This window comes from Equus caballus, chromosome 23 (assembly GCF_041296265.1).
Source record: "Equus caballus isolate H_3958 breed thoroughbred chromosome 23, TB-T2T, whole genome shotgun sequence".
NCBI lineage: Eukaryota > Metazoa > Chordata > Mammalia > Perissodactyla > Equidae > Equus > Equus caballus.
This window is the reverse complement of record NC_091706.1, coordinates 38,107,250-38,126,478: the sequence shown is the minus strand read 5'-3', so window position 1 is coordinate 38,126,478 and position 19,229 is coordinate 38,107,250. Positions and strand designations below refer to the sequence as shown.

General features: G+C 35.8%; 1 protein-coding gene across 16 annotated transcripts in view; it reads left to right on the top strand.

The window, feature by feature from the left end:
- The window catches only part of RFX3 (regulatory factor X3), a 264,606-nt gene that overhangs the window by 209,311 nt on the left and 36,066 nt on the right, over positions 1–19,229 (top strand). For all 16 annotated transcript variants that reach the window (XM_070248213.1, XM_070248210.1, XM_023627284.2 and 13 more), the window contains 6 exons: positions 119–231; positions 4,392–4,507; positions 4,943–5,097; positions 9,071–9,168; positions 12,233–12,382; positions 18,140–18,348. In XM_070248213.1, the coding sequence (XP_070104314.1) occupies positions 119–231; positions 4,392–4,507; positions 4,943–5,097; positions 9,071–9,168; positions 12,233–12,382; positions 18,140–18,348 (841 nt within the window). The remainder of the gene's footprint in view (positions 1–118; positions 232–4,391; positions 4,508–4,942; positions 5,098–9,070; positions 9,169–12,232; positions 12,383–18,139; positions 18,349–19,229) is intronic.

Genomic DNA, 19,229 nt, shown 5'->3' with positions numbered 1-19,229 from the left:
CTTTGGACCTCGGACCTTTAAAATATTTTCTTTTTTAGTCTTCTTAAATTTTCCCTCATTAATCTGTAATTGGCACCATCCACAATAGCTTTTTTCTGTTGTGTTGTCATGGTAACAGATGCATCTCGAGCACTTCCAGAGTTTGGAGAAGTTGAAATCTCTTCTCTGCCAGATGGTACTACCTTCGAGGATATCAAGTCACTGCAGAGTCTTTATCGAGAGCACTGTGAGGTAAGTCTTTTTAAACATACTACGAATACTTGCTAAGTTTTGCCAGACAACTTGCTAAAACAAAATAATCAAACTTACTCCTAGAGGCAGATGACGTTAGTTCATATTTCTTTGAGCACAAATAAGTTAATTTTTCTTCTTGTCTCAGACTGGAGAAGTGAAGACTGCAGGAAAGAGAGAATAAATTTTACTCTCTGTCTTCTTAGCATATCCTAATATGAATCCTTTGGTGTAGTAATTCTACTTCTAGGTGTTTATCCTAGAAAAATGCTTACCTAGGGGTGAAGAGATAAGTGTACAAGGGAACTTGCATTATTGTTTTTAATGTGAAAGATTAGTTATAACTTTAATATGTAATAGGGAACTGAATAAATAAAATATGGTACAATCTATAGAGTGGAACACTATGTAGCCATTAAAAAGAACAGGCAACTCTAAATGTACCAATATCACAAGCTCCAGGATTTATTTTTAAGAGAAAAAGCAAGATGCAAAACAGTGTATATGGCATATTATCATTTGAATGAAAAAGAACATGTATATGTATCTTTCCAGAAGAAAAAACAAAATGTTAATGGTGGTCGTCTTTGTGAAGGAAACTGGGTGACTGGGAGTCAGGGAAAGGGACTCAATTTTTCAACATACTTTTTGTACCTTTTGAATTTTACACCATAAGTGTGTATTTCTATCAAAAATATTTTCTGGAAATGTTTAATAAAGTACTTTAGGTGTTCCTTCCAGGGATCAGTAAGGCTCTAGTTTTGTTTGTTTTGTTGTTAATTAAGGTTTCTCTTGGTATTTTCCATCTCTGCTCCTACTCCCTCTCGGAATATCCCACATCAGAATTAGCTACGTTGTCTCCGGGAGGTGAACTCTCTCCAAGCCAGCGTGTTCATGTACCTGTAGCTCACCTGGTAGAAAGGGGATAACGGATTGCAGTAAGAGTTTTCTTAAGTACCTCTCCTTTTGAGAGAAGAGTCTGTTTAGAATTTAAGTAGCTTTATTCCAGGGCTATTTGTGATCTACTTAGGAGTAAAAGATAATCCTCTGGATTTCATGGGCAGTCTTCCTGACTGCTGACAATGCAGTATGCAATGAGAAGTCTCAGCTCATAGCATTCACCGATTTTTTTTCCCACTCCAGAAATAACAACTGCTTGAGTGAATCCGAGTGCTTGTCAAGAGTGCTAGATTATTAACAACCAAGAGCAAGTTCTCTCTTTATTAACAAACCGTGTGCCAGAAGTGTTTTTCAGTGTGTTCTGCCAGTTCCCAACATTTCTTGGAATGATGAAAGATAATAATTTCTCTTTGACTACTATGCTTTTCCCAATGTTAGAGATTTTCTGGATGATCCTTACATATCTAGAAAAATTCTTTCTTTCTACATGAATATGATATATATTTAATAAAGATATATATAAAGATTCTCTAAGCAATTTCTCATTTCTCTGTGTTTAGGTGAACCTGCTTTAAGCAAACTAGCCTATAGAGATATAATGGGGATTTTTTTTGTTTCTCATATTTATTCAAAATATAAGTTGGAGCATGATTATTCACATTACTCAAGAATGTATAATAAGCTTATTTTAATTGAAAAACTCCCCCAGTAAAATGAGAATATTCTTTGGATTACAAAATTTTCATTAACATACCACTTTTGGGGAATACTCTATATGAAGAGTCATGAACATGTACAGTAATTAATCTGTGTGGGAAATAGCGGTGCATACAATGATCCCCATTTATTTCAGAGTTACCAGCATTCATGCCGTCTCTCATGGGGCATAGTGGCATACATGAAAATGAAGAATTCTGATTATTTTTTCCTGTCAAACTTCCAAACTTTTGAAACATAGGTGCCTGAGTCTCATATCCAGTCCTGTAAATAGTCATTTGTCCTAAGCCATTAGAATATGGATTATTTTAAAATATATTGCCTATATATTTTATCTGAACATATTTGAAAGTAGGTGGACAAATGATAAAATATTTTACTCATTTGTAAAACTGCCTCAAATGAGCCTGATGTGAATGTCCTTTTCGAAAGAATTATTTGAAATTATTTAATTTGAAGAGCTACTGAATTTAACATGCGCTGAATTCTTTACTTGCCTTATTTTATATTTCCTACAGTTTATTTTTTTTAAAGATTGGCTCTGAGCTAACATCTATTTTTTTTCTTCTCCCCAAGCCCCCCAGTACCTAGTTATATATTCTAGTTGTAGGTCCTTTTTTTAGTTCTGCTATGTGGGACGCCACCTCAGCATGGCTCGATGAGCGGTGCCGTGTCTACGCCTAGAATCTGAACTGGCGAAACCCTGGTCCACCAAAGCAGAGCGTGCGAACCCAACCACCCAGCCACGGGGCCGGCCCCCAGTTTACGTTTTTAAGAAAGATTAATAATATACCTGTTTTGTCTGTTATTTGGAATTCTCACAATTTATCGAAGATATTTTGTATCTTTTTAATATTTCTATATCAACAGTTTTGTTATGTAAGGAACAAGTATAATTTTCTACACAAGTTGCTCCAAGAGTAATTTTTTTTCTTTTAACATATGCATAGTGTTCTTACAGCAATTTCATAGTTAGAGATATGTAAGGTATTATATAAGATATTAATAGTTCCTTCATTAATAGATGTCTCTTGGAATGTGCCTAAGCCACAGTTGAGAAAGCAGCTATAATAATTTCCCTCTTAAGAAGATTTTGGGTTTGGCCTGGGAGGAGGGACATCCTTATGCCCTGTACTTTCCGGGCTTTCGTTTGCATTTTTATTGCTGCTGATATTAAAGGGTGAGGAGTGTGCTAATTTGTTTGTCCCCTTCCCTCCATTTTCATTATCTAACTACTTGCCACATTTCTTGCTAGTTCCCGGAACGTGCCTCCAAACAGATTTGCTTAATATTTGAATTGGTCTCAAAGTATTTTTGTATAGAACATCAATTATTCTTTGTATGTGTCATACATAGGGCCAGAGCTACACAGGTAGCACAGACTCTAGAATTATGAAGTTATGGCTTCCTTTTTTTGCCTAAAATACTCAGATTGTCTCTCTCGATTGCCCCATGTTGTCCCTTAGCTTCTGTGAATTGCATAGGTCTCAATGGGGCTGTTTTACCTGTCGTCGTTCCCGATGCTGACAACATCAAACACATTATACTGATGTCTTCCGTCTTTGATGCTCAAAATAATCACTGAATCATGTGTTCTTTGCACAAACAAGTTATTTGTTGGTTTTATGACTGCTTTTATCTGAAGGCAAATTCACAAACTAATTGCCATGGCAGGGTGAAATTAAATATGATCATCAAAAGTTAGTAAAAGTGCAAAATTTTAGCATCGAAAAAAATGTGCTTGATGCAGCTTGAGAATGGTTGTATGAGATAAAATTAAGGAGGAGGTGAGGCCCTCACCCCCAAGATTAGAAAAGGGATAGTCTTAAAGCTGCTCTCTAAAGGAAGTGTGCAGAGATAGGACTGAATGGAAGGCATTGCGTGACCAAAGAGATATGCTCGCTGTGCTCTTTTTCTGCCTAGACAGTTGCTGTCCTCTGAAGGCCAGCCTGACTCTGTAGTTTCTGCCCCAGCCTCTGCTTGGCTCGGAACACTCTGGAACCCCTGGTCAGCAGCCTTAGACAGAACTAATTTAGTCCTAAGTCCATCTGCCACACACAAGCACCTCCACACCCTTCACTTCTGCCCTCTTTGATGGCCAGTGGACACACTGAGCCCCTGAGGATTGATGTGAATTGAGTCTGTTCTATGCCCTTCTGGGTCTGAGAATAGGAAGAGAGGAAGGCAGAAGGAAGCAGTGGGTAAAGGAATGGAAGACAAGTAAGAGAAGAAAATGGAGAGGAAGGGAAGCAATGAAAATGGAGGAAAAAGAGAGGTAAAAGTGAGGGTGGGGTATGAGGCCATTACAGGAGGAACACAAGTTCTCCTGCTCAATCTTTCAAGAGTTTTTTTCCCTTTTTTTTTCCCTAGCCCATCTCTTTTGTTTCCCTCCTTCTGTTGGCAAAATTTAGTCCAGTTTCACCAGGTTAACTTATGAGCCCAAAGGTGTCTTTACTATTTAAGTCCCATTACATTATGCACTCCTCACACAGCCCAATAAGAAATATTGTGAGGTAATTACTGATAACCATTTTGTTTTTTAGGCAATATTGGACGTTGTTGTGAATCTTCAGTTTAGCCTGATAGAAAAATTGTGGCAAACATTCTGGCGCTATTCTCCCTCTACTCCAACTGATGGCACTACCATTACTGAATCAAGGTCAGAATCAATATGCTTTTCCAATTCATTTTAGTGGCTGAGTAGATGTCACAGCTAATGAATTAGAGATATGTATACCAGTTGTGAACCTTACCTGATAACATTAAATGAATAGATTAAAATAAACCACAAACTGCTCTCTTGAGGTTTCAGCGTGTGTTGTAGCTCCCCTTTTTATTGATTTGGGGGACTGCGGTAGAGCTAATTCATCCTCATGGAATTAGTATCATATCTGCCTTTCATACCGTCAGAAAGTATTAACGTGCACAGGCAGCTCTGGGGGAGTGTTATATATATCCAGCTGTATGGCACCAGTGCAATGGTGATATAGTTCTAACCTCAGTGATATTTGATAAACTAAAACTATTTTTAAAGTCCATTTTCTTTTTTATCCTCATTTGCCATCTATTCATTTGCTACATTTATTCACACCAGCAATCTGAGTGAAATAGAAAGTCGACTTCCGAAAGCAAAGCTGATAACTCTGTGCAAACATGAGTCTATCCTGAAATGGATGTGTAACTGTGACCATGGGATGTACCAGGCTTTGGTGGAGATTCTCATCCCCGACGTCCTTAGACCTATTCCTAGTAAGTTAAATGCAGACAAGTACGGATGCTTTTGTTCTCATACGTTCCACCCAGGAAGTTTTGGGAAGTGACATTGCAATCTAGAGTGATTCTCATCTCATTTAGATTTGCCAAGTAGAAAACATGCAACACAGACTATTGCATGAAAGCAGCCTAGAGCAAAACTGTAGTAAAAGGGGAAAAATTAGCTGTTTTCCAATCTTTTGTTTTCTTTTTGATAGAAAAGACAACCTATAGATGTGACAGCCCCAATGACTAATTGCAAGAACACTCCCAGGCCAGTCAACCATGTAAAAATTATTCTACCCAAGGATACAGTTTCCTTCGTAAAGCCAAAACTTTTTGAAATCTATAATTTCTAGGCCACCCTCTTTCTTGGTTGCTTTTGATTTGAAATGAATTTATCTTGGTTTCCACTGAAGTTGAATTCGTTTATAAAAGCTTTTACTTTGTCACCTCCATCATGGTAAGAACTACAAATGCAGTTTCCATTAACAGTAATGGTTAACTGGCATTTTGAGAGAAAAATCTATGTAACTACGCAAGCGTTGTATTCCCGCCATGCAGCAAATAGGAATTACGTAGATAAGTTAGATTACTTTTTTAAGCCATGGTGCTTTTTAAACTACCTTGTAGCAAACAAAGCTATTTTCTGCTTCTGTCAATATAAATGCTACTAAGGAGGGTTGTGTTAGTCAGTTGAAACGATTTTATGCCTACATCTTTATGAGCACATACTAGTGACCTTAACTTTTAAAGAAATGGGACAGAATTTCCACTCTACAGTAACATTAATAGGTAAAAGCAGTCTTTTAGCTTGTGAAATTGGCAACTGTGTACTTCAAGTACACTCTTGACAGTGAATTTGTGTTAAATTATTCCAGAAAATATTTAAACAGGAATTTAGTAGAAGAAAAGATGAAGATATTAACATTTGTCTGTTTATACTTTCTTTTTCTAAATATGATAGACCACAGTGGAAGATATGAGTACTTTTCTATGTTCCCCACCACCTAAAATAGATGCTTAGACACTTATTTACATATAACATCAGTGAACACATAACATAAATTTGTATAGAAATAAGTAAAAACAAAAAAAAATCCAGCTGTCATTATCTCACAATTTTATAAATTGCTAATGTTTTCCACTTTATCTGCACCAAGTTTCCTGACTAAAGTGATTAAAAGTGATATTGTCATGGAAAATTTCAATGTGTAAATTCTCTACTGATTTATGTTCCAGAGTCCAATTTTCCTTGTTTTGTCTTGCTCCCTGTGCTCTGAGTGATACTCTCTAGAGATGTTTAAGAGAAGTTGCATAGGGTGGCTCATTAGCCTATGACATCTTGCTGCCAACGTACAATTTCTCATAAGATAGAACAAGAAACGTCAGGGAGCACTTTCTTTTTTGAGGCAAATCAACAACATCAGTATTCATCAAACAATTCTAAAACCTTTTGCTTCTATGTTGGCATCACAAGACTTGTGAACTCAACAGTTCTCTAACTTAAATCACATATGGATTTTAGTTGACTTTAAGCTCCATAATTCTAAGTATGCAATACACTTGACCTTTGTTTTTGCAAATTTTGATTTGAAAAACCAATTCTGTCAAGTAGTTTGTCTCTACATTCAAACTGATAATTCAACTTCAGGAATTTTCAGACAAGTATAGTTTTATAGTTTCTCTGAAATTACAGGATACATTAATGTGCTCCCTTACAAAGTACATTGGGAAATTTAATTCCAATTCTATAACCAGACTTACCAAAATAAAGCTTAAAATATAGTTTAGGTAGCTATCTTCTGATTGTATGCATTTTATTATTAATCAGGAGCAGGTTGAGACAAGTTAGCTTTGGAATACGTTTAAATTTCAAGCCATCCATTCATAAGAAAAAGTTGCCAGAGTCAATCTGCACAGTTTGATCTGACATGAATCCTTATAGAGAGAGCAAACTTAATTTTATTTTTAAAAATTGTATTTTCCTGGCTACTAGTACTTCACTCTACCATTTACTGTCCAGATGGGATTCCTTTTTTTAGCCAAAAAAAAGTCTGCATATCACACTAATTTAAAGTCAGCTTGAAGCTACTATATTCTAAAATACATTTATCTGAAAATGAAAAAAAGTTAAGTATAAAGAATTGTATAAGAACTCAACTGGTAACACTAAAATGTGCAATTATGAGTGTACTTAAATGTGGCCCAAAATGTCATTTTGTACACAAAAGCAAAAATTTAAATCACTTGATGTATAAAATATATCTTTTTATTTTATAATCTTGCTAACATCAAATTTGTCTAGATAAAACAAGACCCATGTGAAATATTTTTTAAAAGTAACTTTTCCTACTTCTTGGTTTTTCTTTTTCAGATTAAATAATTATTGTATATTAATTGTAGAAAAAAATGCAATATACAGATTTCCAAATTGAATCTTGAACAAAATTTTACCGAGGTGGTTAGTTTTTTTTTCACTCTTTTTCATTTTCATTCATGCCTGCCCTCCATGGTTCTAGTACATAATACAGCAGAAAAATATTTTTCTTTCTTTTTTCTTTTTTGGCTAAAGTGGGAAGCTTTGGAAATTTCAAAAGATCAGTTCTCAAGAAATTTCCAACTCAATGTTTCCAATAGAAGATTCTCATGATTAAGAGTCTGCACTTCTTGAGTGTTTTTCCTAATCAAAATTTAGCCATTTCAGTCTGTCTTCTGTTATTTGACCAATTAAATAAATCATTAAAAAATTAGTTGTGTTTATTATTGGGTTAGTAAAATTTATATCTTTTGCAGGTAACTTTGAGTAAACTAAATTATTTCTAACCCTACTTTAACAAAAGTAATAAAGAAGCATGTCAGACTCATTTGAGCACAGAAGGAAAAACTGAGGAATTTAGTCCCATCATTAACATTAATATCCTTGGGAGCCTTGAACAAAAATGTAACTTCTCTGTTTCTTTTAGTGGACTACAAATTGTAATACCTACCCACATTAGAGGAGACCTGTGGAGATTAATTTTATGTGTGGGTGCTTCAAACATTTATTAAATGTCTTGTCTAAAACTGCTCCCTTCAGTGTGGGACCTTGGGCACAGCTGAAGTAAAATGCTATTGACTGAATTATTTGTTGAACAAGAGAAGAATTTGGTCTTCCATTATACAGGAATCTCAGTAAGCAGATTCCTTCTTGTAAGATGGCCATAGTCGTCCCTGCTGATGAGGCTTCTAACCATTTTATGATGAGCATAAAAGCTGCTCTCCTGGGACCTATCCCCATTTCAGGTTTTGTCAGATATGTGAAGAATATGGAATGGACAATTTTACTAATATCTTAAGAATATTGGTCTCTGTGGCAGCACTTTTATCACACTAATCTTTTATCTCTACCTGCCGAGTGAAATGGAGAACAGTCATCCAAAATTTTCAAATCAGGCAATTTTAATTTTCACCTTACTTTTCAACAAGAGTGAGAGACAACTCCTGTAACTGGTGTTCTAGTGTAAACAGATTCGTAGAGAAAGAGAGACAGCTTTGCATTATTTTCTTTTTAACTAAGAAAAGAAAATAGATTAAGAGCTTGAAAACTCAAACGAAAAATTTATAAAGAAAATACATAGCCATTGAGCACAAAACTGTTCATGCAAAGAGTGTTTTGTTAAGATAGAAAATTCATAAGTATATTCACAACTGGTATATGTTGCTATAAGCAAAAACGTTAGCGTATTTTCATTTCCCAATGAAGTGTCATAAGTATCTGGGAACAAAATAGCTTTAAAAGAAAAAAGAAAGCCCAAAATATAACTCTTGGATGCTTTCAAAGTTAGGAATAATGTTAAAGTCTCGTAATGAGGACAATATAAGTTGTGTGCTGTTTCAGATGTCATGTATGCTGTTTTCCCTTATTCTGGCATGAAGATTAATGTTCTTTGGTATCTTTTTCGTTCTGCTTTTATTCCTTAACATTTAGGTGCCTTGACCCAAGCCATTCGAAATTTTGCAAAAAGCCTTGAAGGTTGGCTTTCCAATGCCATGAACAATATTCCACAGAGAATGATACAAACCAAGGTACACTTTTATGTTTTTACTTTTTCTTTTATGTTTAGGAAATTGTTCTGAACTGTGAATTTTATATCTGTCCTATCAAATTGTTATGTAAAATGTTGATGTTATATAGAACTTTTAAAACTGACTTTAATATTTGTATTTTATAACCACGTAAAAAAGAACTTATGCAAGAGATGTTTGAATGCTCCTTTCAAAGAAACTAGAGAAGCATTGTAAGTGTGGCGTATTTACAAGCCCTTTTCTAAGGCATGTATTTCAGATTACTTAATTTCAAATATTAAAAAAGAATAGCCTAGAATATTTAAATAGTTCTCGTTTGAAGGAGTTTTAGATTTTTTATGTCCCCGACTGTACTCATTATATTGTGAAAAGTTCATGTACATTAATATTCTTTTGCTTTTCATCATGTTTTGTTTTTTTTTTAACACTGGAGGATGCTTTTGTGGATCGAATAATCATTTCTTAAAGTGAACAATTATCTCATAATTGATCTACATATATTAAGAACATGGATTATTTAGCTAGGGATATGAATTCTATTCTCCACTTCGTCCGCTACTAACCATGTTACTTTAGGTTAATCTGAACACACCCCATGGCGAGGTTGGACTGATGCCGTCTAAATTTTGGTACCAAAAATAACAGTTGTGGCTCTTTGTCAAGGACTGTATCCACTATCAGACTCCAACAATATACCTTTTCTTTAATTTGGGGGCATAGTTGACAGATTAAAGCTCTTATAGCTGACAAGTCTCCTGGGGAACACAAGTGGCTCCCAGTTCTTTCTGCTTTGACTTAAGGTTTGCAATAACACTTTCTATTTCAAAAATGCACAGTCAAAGACATTTCATTGATGCGCCACCTTAGATTGTTGCTCTGGAGCTATGCTGTCAATACAGTAGAAGTAGCTGCGTGGCTATTTAAATTTGAATTTTAAATTTAAATTAAAATTCACGTACTTATGCACACTAGCTTCATTTCAATTGCACCATAGGCTCACGTGGCTAGTGGCTACCACATTTAGCAGCACATATGTAGAGCATTTCCATCATTGCAGAAAGTTCTGCGTGGCAGTGCTATTCTAGAGCACCACATTGAGGTGGGCAAAAAAGGAGGTGCTCTTTGATTATGACGGTCATAGCAATGCTTTCCCACTTACAAAATCAGTCCTATTCGTAACAATACTTCAAACAGCTGAAAGCACTGCCCTTCCCAGTGTCATCAAAGTGAATGTAGTAGCAATCCAGCTGCAGTATTGGCCAGCTCCTTGACCTCCAGAGTTGATTTGGATGATTTACTTTGGCGGAGGGTGCCTTCTGCTACTCCTCTCTCACTGGCGTGTAGCCTTTTGTCAGCTGAGCACTCAGTCAAAGAAGACAACCTACCCTGACGAGGGAAACAGCATAATTAGGTTATGATTGGCTCCTGTTATCAAAATGCCTGGGTTCATATCCCACCACTGTAACATAGTTTCTGCATGACCTTGAGCAAGCTACTTAACCTCTTTAAGTCATAATATGTATCTAATAGGATGGTTATGAGACTTGAGCAAGGTAATATATGTGAGATGCTTAACACAGTACCTGGCACATAGTGTATACTTGGTTAATATAAACCACAGCAATGGAAAAAAGAGTAAGACTCTTTTTTGAGGGTACATGAACTTGCCCCAAGTTCCACATAGTCCTAAAACATGTCACTATCAAGATAGAGCATGCTTTGGCCTGTGAACACTCTCTACCACTCAGCCAACTAACTGTTCAATCAGTTGCTTTTCATATACCCATTGTGATGTAATGCCATACATTATGATAAATCTGTTAAAATGCTCATTAGATCTACTGTGAATGTAACACATTTTCATGAGATCATAAAATTCAAATATTTACCTAGACCTTTTTTTTTTCATTATCTTTGATATCTTTCCTTGTAACCTGGTTCATTCAGGGTCTCAGCAGGAAACAAACGATATATCCAAAAGGGGGAATAATTGAAGAGAGTTTAAGAAGGGTCCATTTCCAAAGATGTGAACAGAGCTGAGAAAACCAAGGAGGGATGATAAAGCACCCCAGAACTAGCAATAGTGGGAAGTTGTGACCATCCCTAGCTCTGAAGGAGAAAGAGGTGAAAGCTACGGCACTAGGAGATCCTCTCCTTCCCCCAGGACTGTGGCGTTAGATGAGGAAAGCAGGCTCTGCCAAAACAGGAGGGAGCAGACGTTGTCGGGGAATGAATACTTTGACCACTCTTCTCCCATCCTTCAGTCTCCTACTAGCGCCTGTCACTGGCCAGACCCAGCTGAAAGCCAGAGTGTAATGGAGGCAGTTAACGTAGTTCATTCAGACCAGTCTTCTTGGGCACAGAGCACAATGGAGAAGGATGGAAAGTAGATTTTGCAGGGCAAATGGAGATTTCTTGAATAGCCCTGTTGCAGAAATTCAAATTCTGAAAAAGAGTTTTTCTTGTTACTTGTGTCTGATAAGTTTGTTAACAATATATTTGCTATATAAAGGCTATAAATAAACACTCTTCTTTCACCTCAGAATTACCCAGGTTTCTATAAAATAAAAGTAATAAGAGTGAATGTGAATTCTAGTGGTCTGAAAAGTATATTTTTTCATCCACTTAAAAAAGTGGGACTGTATAGTTTGGTTTTCCAAGTAAAAAGAAAAAAATTTTATTTGCCTAGTTGTAGTTACTTGTCCTACAGAGAATAAAAAAGAAATGAAAATCAACATTTTTCCTACTTCCCTAGACAAAGTCATTTCTTGCTGTGGATGAGTAGTTACTTGCAAAACTAGTTTAATTAATGCCACACTCAGATGTCGAAGAATGTGGGAGTTTGTTTTAGTCTTGACCTCAACCTACTCAAAAGAAAAATAATACTTGGTTTAGAGATTTAAATGCTATAATTTACAAGTAAGCTCTCTCACTAAATGAATTTGAAATAAGTATCAGAGGGAAGCATTTAAATTTGGCAAGGGAATAAAGATTTGAAGATTGCAGTGGTTTCTTTTACTGGAGGGGAAAAAAAAAATCTCAGTTTAATTGGATTTCTTTCCAGGTTGCCGCTGTAAGTGCCTTTGCCCAGACTCTGCGAAGATACACGTCGCTCAATCACCTGGCCCAGGCGGCTCGTGCAGTGCTTCAGAACACCTCTCAGATCAACCAGATGCTCAACGACCTCAACCGTGTTGACTTTGCCAATGTCCAGGTAGGCAAGAGATTAAACTTTTCCATTTACTAGCTGTGGGGTCTTGGGCAAGTTGCTTAACTTCTCTGGGCTTTACTTTCCCCACTTTGTAACACCTATTAGATTATTGTTTACATATTTAGTAATACATAAAGCCCTTTGCACCATTAACACACAAGAGATATTTGTTTTTAATAGTGCTCCATCTTGAAGGAGCTAAGAACAATTCTGATTCAGAGTTTATTGTAGGTACCTGGTAAATATTTGTTCATTTGAAAAGAATTAGATGCAATGTGTTTGGCTGTTTTGATCATCCGAAAAAAAAGTTTAGCCTTGTGATCAAACTGCTCACTTGTACTATAAAGTATGCTTAAAAAATAGTTAATTTAGGAATATTATTATGGAAGGCCCAACAAATATTTTATTTCAGGTACTCAAGTAATGAAGCTAATTATTAGCATATGAAAACAGTACCATTGCTCACTCAAAGTGTAAGCAACAAAAGAAAAAATACATGAACTGAACATAATCAAAATTAAAAACTTTTGTGCTTCAAAAGAGACCATCAAGAAACTGAAATGGCAACTCACTAGAATTGAGAAACTTTTTGCAAATCATATATCTGATAAAAAATATGTATCTAGAGTATATAAAGAACTATTACAACCCAGTAACAAAAAGACAACCCAGTTAAAAAATGGGCAAAGATCTAAATAGACATTTCTCAAAAGAAGATATGCAAATGGCCAATGAGCACACAAAAATATGTTCAGCACATTAGCCACCAGGGAAATAAAAATCAGAATCACACTGAGATACCACTTCACGTGTGCTAAAATGGATATAATCCAAAAAGACAAATAATAACAAGTGTTGGTGAGGATGTGGAGAGATTGGAAGCATTATACACTGGTGATTGGAATGTAAAATGCCGCAGTCACTTTGGAAAACATTCTGGCATTTCCTCACAAAGTTAAACATAGAATTACCCTATGACTCAGCAGTTTCACTCCTAGATATATACTAAGAGAAATGAAAACATGCCCACCTAAAAACTTGTACATGGATGTTTGTAGCCACATCATTTTAGCCACATAAAAGTGGAAACAACCATGGCTGGCCCCACTGCTGAGTAGTTAAGTTTGTGCGCTCTGCTTTGGCAGCCCAGTGTTTCACTGGTTTGGATCCTGGGCACGAACATGGCACTGCTCATCAGGCCATGCTGAGGCAGCGTCCCACATAGCAGAGCCAGAAGGACCTACCACTAGGATATACAACTATGTACTTGGGGACTTTGGGGAGAAGAAGAAGAAAAAAAAAGGAAGATTGGCAATAGATGTTAGCTCAGGGCCAATCTTTAAAAAAAAAACTGTATAAATGTAAAAAAAGGAAAAAATAGTAGAAACAACCCAAATGACCAATAATTGATGAATACATAAGCAAAATGTGGTATATCCACACAATGGAATATTATCAGGCACTAAAAAGAAATGAAATTCTGATACATGCTACAACATGGATGAACATCATGCTAAGTGAAACATTATGCTAAGTGAAAGGAGCCAGACACAAAACCACATATGGCATGATTGCATTTATATGAAAGGTGCAGAATAAGTAAATCTATAGAGACAAGAAGTAGATAGTGGTTGCCTAGGTCCTGTAGTCTGGGGGATTGGGAGGTGAGAGGTAAGGGGTGTGGGGTTTCTTTTTAGGGAAATGAAAACATTCTAAAATTGATTGTGGTAATGGATGCACAATGCTGTGAATATACTGAAAGAAGCCATTGAACTGTATAAATGAGTGAATTGTATGATATGTGAATTATTTCTCAATAAAACTGTTAAAAAAACAACAATACCATTGCATAAGATAAACTAATTATTACTCCCTTTCATAGACATTTTAATCTGCAGTTCTGGTCTGGTTTTATTATTTAAAATATATTAAAAAGTAATATTTGGGCTTGATTTATTTTGGGGTCTAGTTAATTAGTTAAGCTCCGTCTAACTTTCACAGATTGGGCTTAAACTTCTGAGTATATAAAGTTTTTCTTAAATCTGTCTTTCTGTATATCAGTTTATACACAAACACATGCAAATGCATGACCTTTACAAGGACAAACTGCCTCAGGTTTACAAAGCCATTAACTTTACATATTTCGACGGAATTTACAGTAACTGATTTTAGTAAGAATATTAAAGTTCATATTGCCTTAAAATTTATACTGTAATGTTCATTTCAAATCTTTATTCAGAAAAGATACCTTATGAAAAAAAAGTACCTTAAGAAAAGTTGAAATAGTAAGGCAACTTCTAGTCTCAAAAAGTAATTTAAGTTCAATAACAAAATATTTTTAAATATCTGAGAAAGATTTTAAATTTTAACATTATTTTCATTTGTGTATTTGTGTGTCTGCAACCCTATGAAGTGTTTATAGAAATGAATTCTTTCTGGTTATAAACACCAACCTTGACAATGTATTTGCCTGTAAATGGTCGACTATAGTCTACTCTACCTCTCATCCTCCACCCACCAACTTTGAGCCACCTTTTCCCTTCCTCTGTTCCCAGCTACCAAGTTTTCCTGGGTCCATGCTGAAACCTGTATAATTAAACATCTGTCCTTAAGACCTCTTTCCTTTCCTCAGAGGACGGTGGCCCCAGTGGTGTGCCCTTCATTTCCCTCTACGTTTTACTTCTCACAACTCTGTTCACTTTAATGAGCAATTTCTTTCTTAGGATAGCATATTTCATCTTTAACACCCTTCTTTCTTTCCTTTTCTGTTCCAAGTTTTGCGTGGTTTTCTGGGTCATCTGGTTTCCTCAGATTCCACCCTTGTCACCCTCTCCTGTTCATTCGGAAGTTGTCCCTGCCCCTACAAGATTAATCTCAGTAAGAGTGACCCGTGTTAAGGTGGTGCTCTTGTAATAAGGAAACTTTCATTTAAAGCAATGAAATTCCATGTGAGTGTCAATAGTATAATACTCTAAGAGCTTGAAAGTACTGAGAAGTTTCTTTCAGGATATTCATGAATCTCTTTCACCATGTCATTCTTCTCTAAAGCTTCTTTTCCTCGTGCATTCAGGATAATTTTTCTATTGCAGTATAATTGGCTTTCTGTTTTGTTTAATTGATAGTGTTACAGTGGTATTGTTTTCTACTTTTTTGGGTAAATGGATAATTTTTCATCTACATTATGGGCTAAATAGGTTTGGATGGGTTGACCTGATAAACTAATTATTGCGTATACTTGTGTTTCTGTATTTAAAAGATGTTCTAATTTTGAAGCTACCTGACTCCTTATCATCATGGATGTAATTTATTTGTAAGTTACAAATTCCTTTAATGTTCATCCTTAGCTTTTTCCATTATAAAATCGAAACATCCAAATTCCTTTCACGGGCAATATTTACAGTGTACTGTATTGTTAGTAAATTTCAGGCTTGAGGGTAGTAAAATGAAATATAAAGCCAGAAAAATGTCTCATGGTTTCATTTCTCTAAGTTTGGTTTTAGGTTATCAGCCCCTCTTGGCAAAAGCTAACTTCCAAGGAAATAGTGAGTCTGAATTTATGGGGAGAAATGAAATTAAATTCTTCCAGAGATGCCAATAAGTTCCTCACCCCTGTTATCAGTACACAAACAGATAAAATACAACATCCTCTACAATGGGTATAGAGTTTCACTTCAAGATGAAAAAGTTCTAGAGATCTGTTGTACAATAAGGAGCATATAGCTAATACTCCTGTACTGTACACTTAAAAATGATTAAGATGATAAATTTTATGTGTTTTTTACCACGATAAAAAGATGTGTAGCCATTAATGAAAAAACAAATACAACTTCCCCGATCCTTTCCTTGAGGCCTAAATTCTTCCCTGGGTAATCTCCTGGACTCTTAAAATGACATAAAATTTCTGGGAATCATTTGGCAGTGTATTTTAAAAGATCTTAACTGTTCTTATATAAATCTATCATACAGAAATAAGTGTAAAAGTAAACAAAGATATAGTTGTAAGATTGCTAATTTGGGCATTATTCCTAATAGTAAAAAATTGGAATGACCATAAATGTCTAACTGTATGGAATTGGTTATGTAAATAATGGTATATTTATGCACTGAAGCAAATTCAATCATTGAACAATAAATATAGCTCTACTTTTGCTTATATGGGAAGATAGTTATCATCTATAGTTAAGTGAAACTAAGTAGAGTATCAAGTAGAATGTACAATATGATCCTGTTTTATTTTAAGTATTTATATATGCATAAGCATATATTACATGTGAAAAGTTCGGAAGGTATATACTTTAGCATGTTGTAGTTATCTCCTAATGTTGGCATTTTAGATATTCTTCATATTTTGTTCCTTTTTGCTTATTTGTATTTTCAGTTTTTCTATAATCATATTTTAGTGTACTTAAAACATTTAAAAGTGATATTTAGGAGGTAAAGTCTCAAAGACTTTACAACTAATTAGATAAGAGAAGAAGGATAATAGATGGTATCATCAGCTGGAAATGTAGAAAAAACTGTAAGTTTCCCTGGAGAAATAAAATCACTTCAGTTTGGGCATTTCATATTTGAAGTACCCCCAGGCTGAAATCTCTTGAATAGGTAAAGTCTTGTCCTCTGAGAGCATGTAGAAGAAAAGCTATAACACCCTTTCCAGGAAAAAAAAAAAACAAAACACACATATTCACAGTGTTTTAGACATAGAATTAGGACCTTCATGGACACCCTCTCCACAGAATTCTGTCTTGAAAATATTATCTGAACACAGTGAGCCCAGCTTAAAAATTCTTGTCATTTTATTTCTCTAATTTTCTATTTAGGGAAAATGAGGCCCTACGTAGATTAAGTGAATAGCTTGAGGTCACTTTAGTTGATTCAGGCCCTGTATTAAAATCCATGTGCTCTGATCTCAGTCAATATTATATTACTAAATAAGCATATTCTGACCTTGAGAGTATAGGTTTTTGTTAATCTGAAAATACAACATAGTACTGGAAGCATCATGAAACTTACCGCAACCCCTGAAAAGTAGAACTTAAAAGTTCCCATCTTAACTGCTATCACCAAACTTGAAACTTCCCAATCAGAACTGGAAGGAAAATTGTAGTAATCAATCTCTTGGCAGGTAGCATGTCTACATTTTCTCAAAAGTCTTTTTGTTGTTGTTCTTGTTGTTTTCAGTTCTGTGAATTAATTTGCATTCATAGCCTTGCCTTGATAACCCTTGAGATTTTACCTCCCAATCCATAAAGCTCATACACCATATGGTTCTACCTAGCACCGCTCAGTGTTTGTTTCTGTTCTAATCCCAAGGGAACACTTTTAGCCAATGAATCTATTTATCCATCTGACTTATCCTAAATCTTCTCAAATGAATTGGCTTTCAAGTTTTATCTGATTGGGGGAAAAGAAAAAAGAAAGAGAACTTTTGAAGACGGTATAAAACCTGAATAGAATGAAAGACCCTGCATACTGTAGATTCAGGCTTCTAGTTTTCTTAAGTAGTCTTGTATCGTCGTCTCTCACACAGACTAGCTAATGTGGAAAAACCAAGTCATGCTTTTGTGTCACGTCACTTTTTCATGCACAAAGGCGATGTTAGTTTCCTTAACAACTGACAGGTCGTTCATTTTCTTAATTCATTTAAATTGTTCGAATCTTTCATTATAATTTCCCATTCATGCATATGGTTTGTGTGCTGACATTCAGTGAAAAGATGCTGAGTTGAACTTTTCATTTGCTTTTTGTGTACTGTCCCAGGAGCAGGCTTCCTGGGTGTGCCAGTGTGATGACAACATGGTTCAGAGACTAGAAACAGACTTCAAGATGACTCTTCAGCAGCAGAGCACCCTGGAGCAGTGGGCTGCGTGGCTTGACAATGTGATGATGCAAGCACTGAAACCCTATGAAGGAAGACCCAGTTTTCCTAAAGCTGCCAGGCAATTTCTCCTAAAATGGTCTTTCTACAGGTATCATCTCAGTTTTTCCTAAGCTTTATTTTGCATATTCTGCAAATACGTGTGTATGTACCTGCTTCTCAGACAAAAGAAAAAAAAAAGAACTTTAGGGGCTGGCCCCGTGGCCGAGTGGTTAAGTTCGCGCGCTCCGCTGCAGGCGGCCCAGTGTTTCGTTGGTTCGAATCCTGGGCGCGGACATGCACTGCTCATCAGACCACGCTGAGGCAGCATCCCACATGCCACAACTAGAAGGACCCACAACGAAGAATATACAACTATGTACTGGGGGGCTTTGGGGAGAAAAAGGAAAAAAATAAAAAAATCTTTAAAAAAAAAAAAAAGAAAGAAAAAAAAGAACTTTAGTTTGCAGAAGCTCTCAGTTGTGATTATCTTCACTCAACTTAATGATTACAGCATCGTGGAATTATACTAGGAACTTTATGGAAATAAACTTTCTGCTAGGAAAAGAAAACCTCTTGCTCAAGGCCCTAGAGTTCTCAGATGGGATCATCTGAGATTCCGCTCTAGATAACACGTTCAGCAGCAGTCAGAAAAAGGCTCGAGTCTTCCCTCTTGCAAACTTACATTATTTAGTCTTCTTTCTGAGACCTCAGCACCGCTCATCTTTTTATTTTCTGGTTCAGTGATTCTCACACTGGTCCCTAGACCAGTAGCATCGCTATCACTTGGAAACCTGTTAGAAGTGCAAATTTTCAGGCCCCTTTCCCAAATCTACCTGAATCAGAGACTGCAGAGGTGAGGCCCAGCAATCTATGCTTCTTAAAAAGTCATCTAGGTGATTCTGATGCATACTCGGAACCTTCTAGTTAGTTTCTTAATTTGATCTATTACAACTGTTATAAACTAGCTTCTCATCACAATTAATTTTTTTT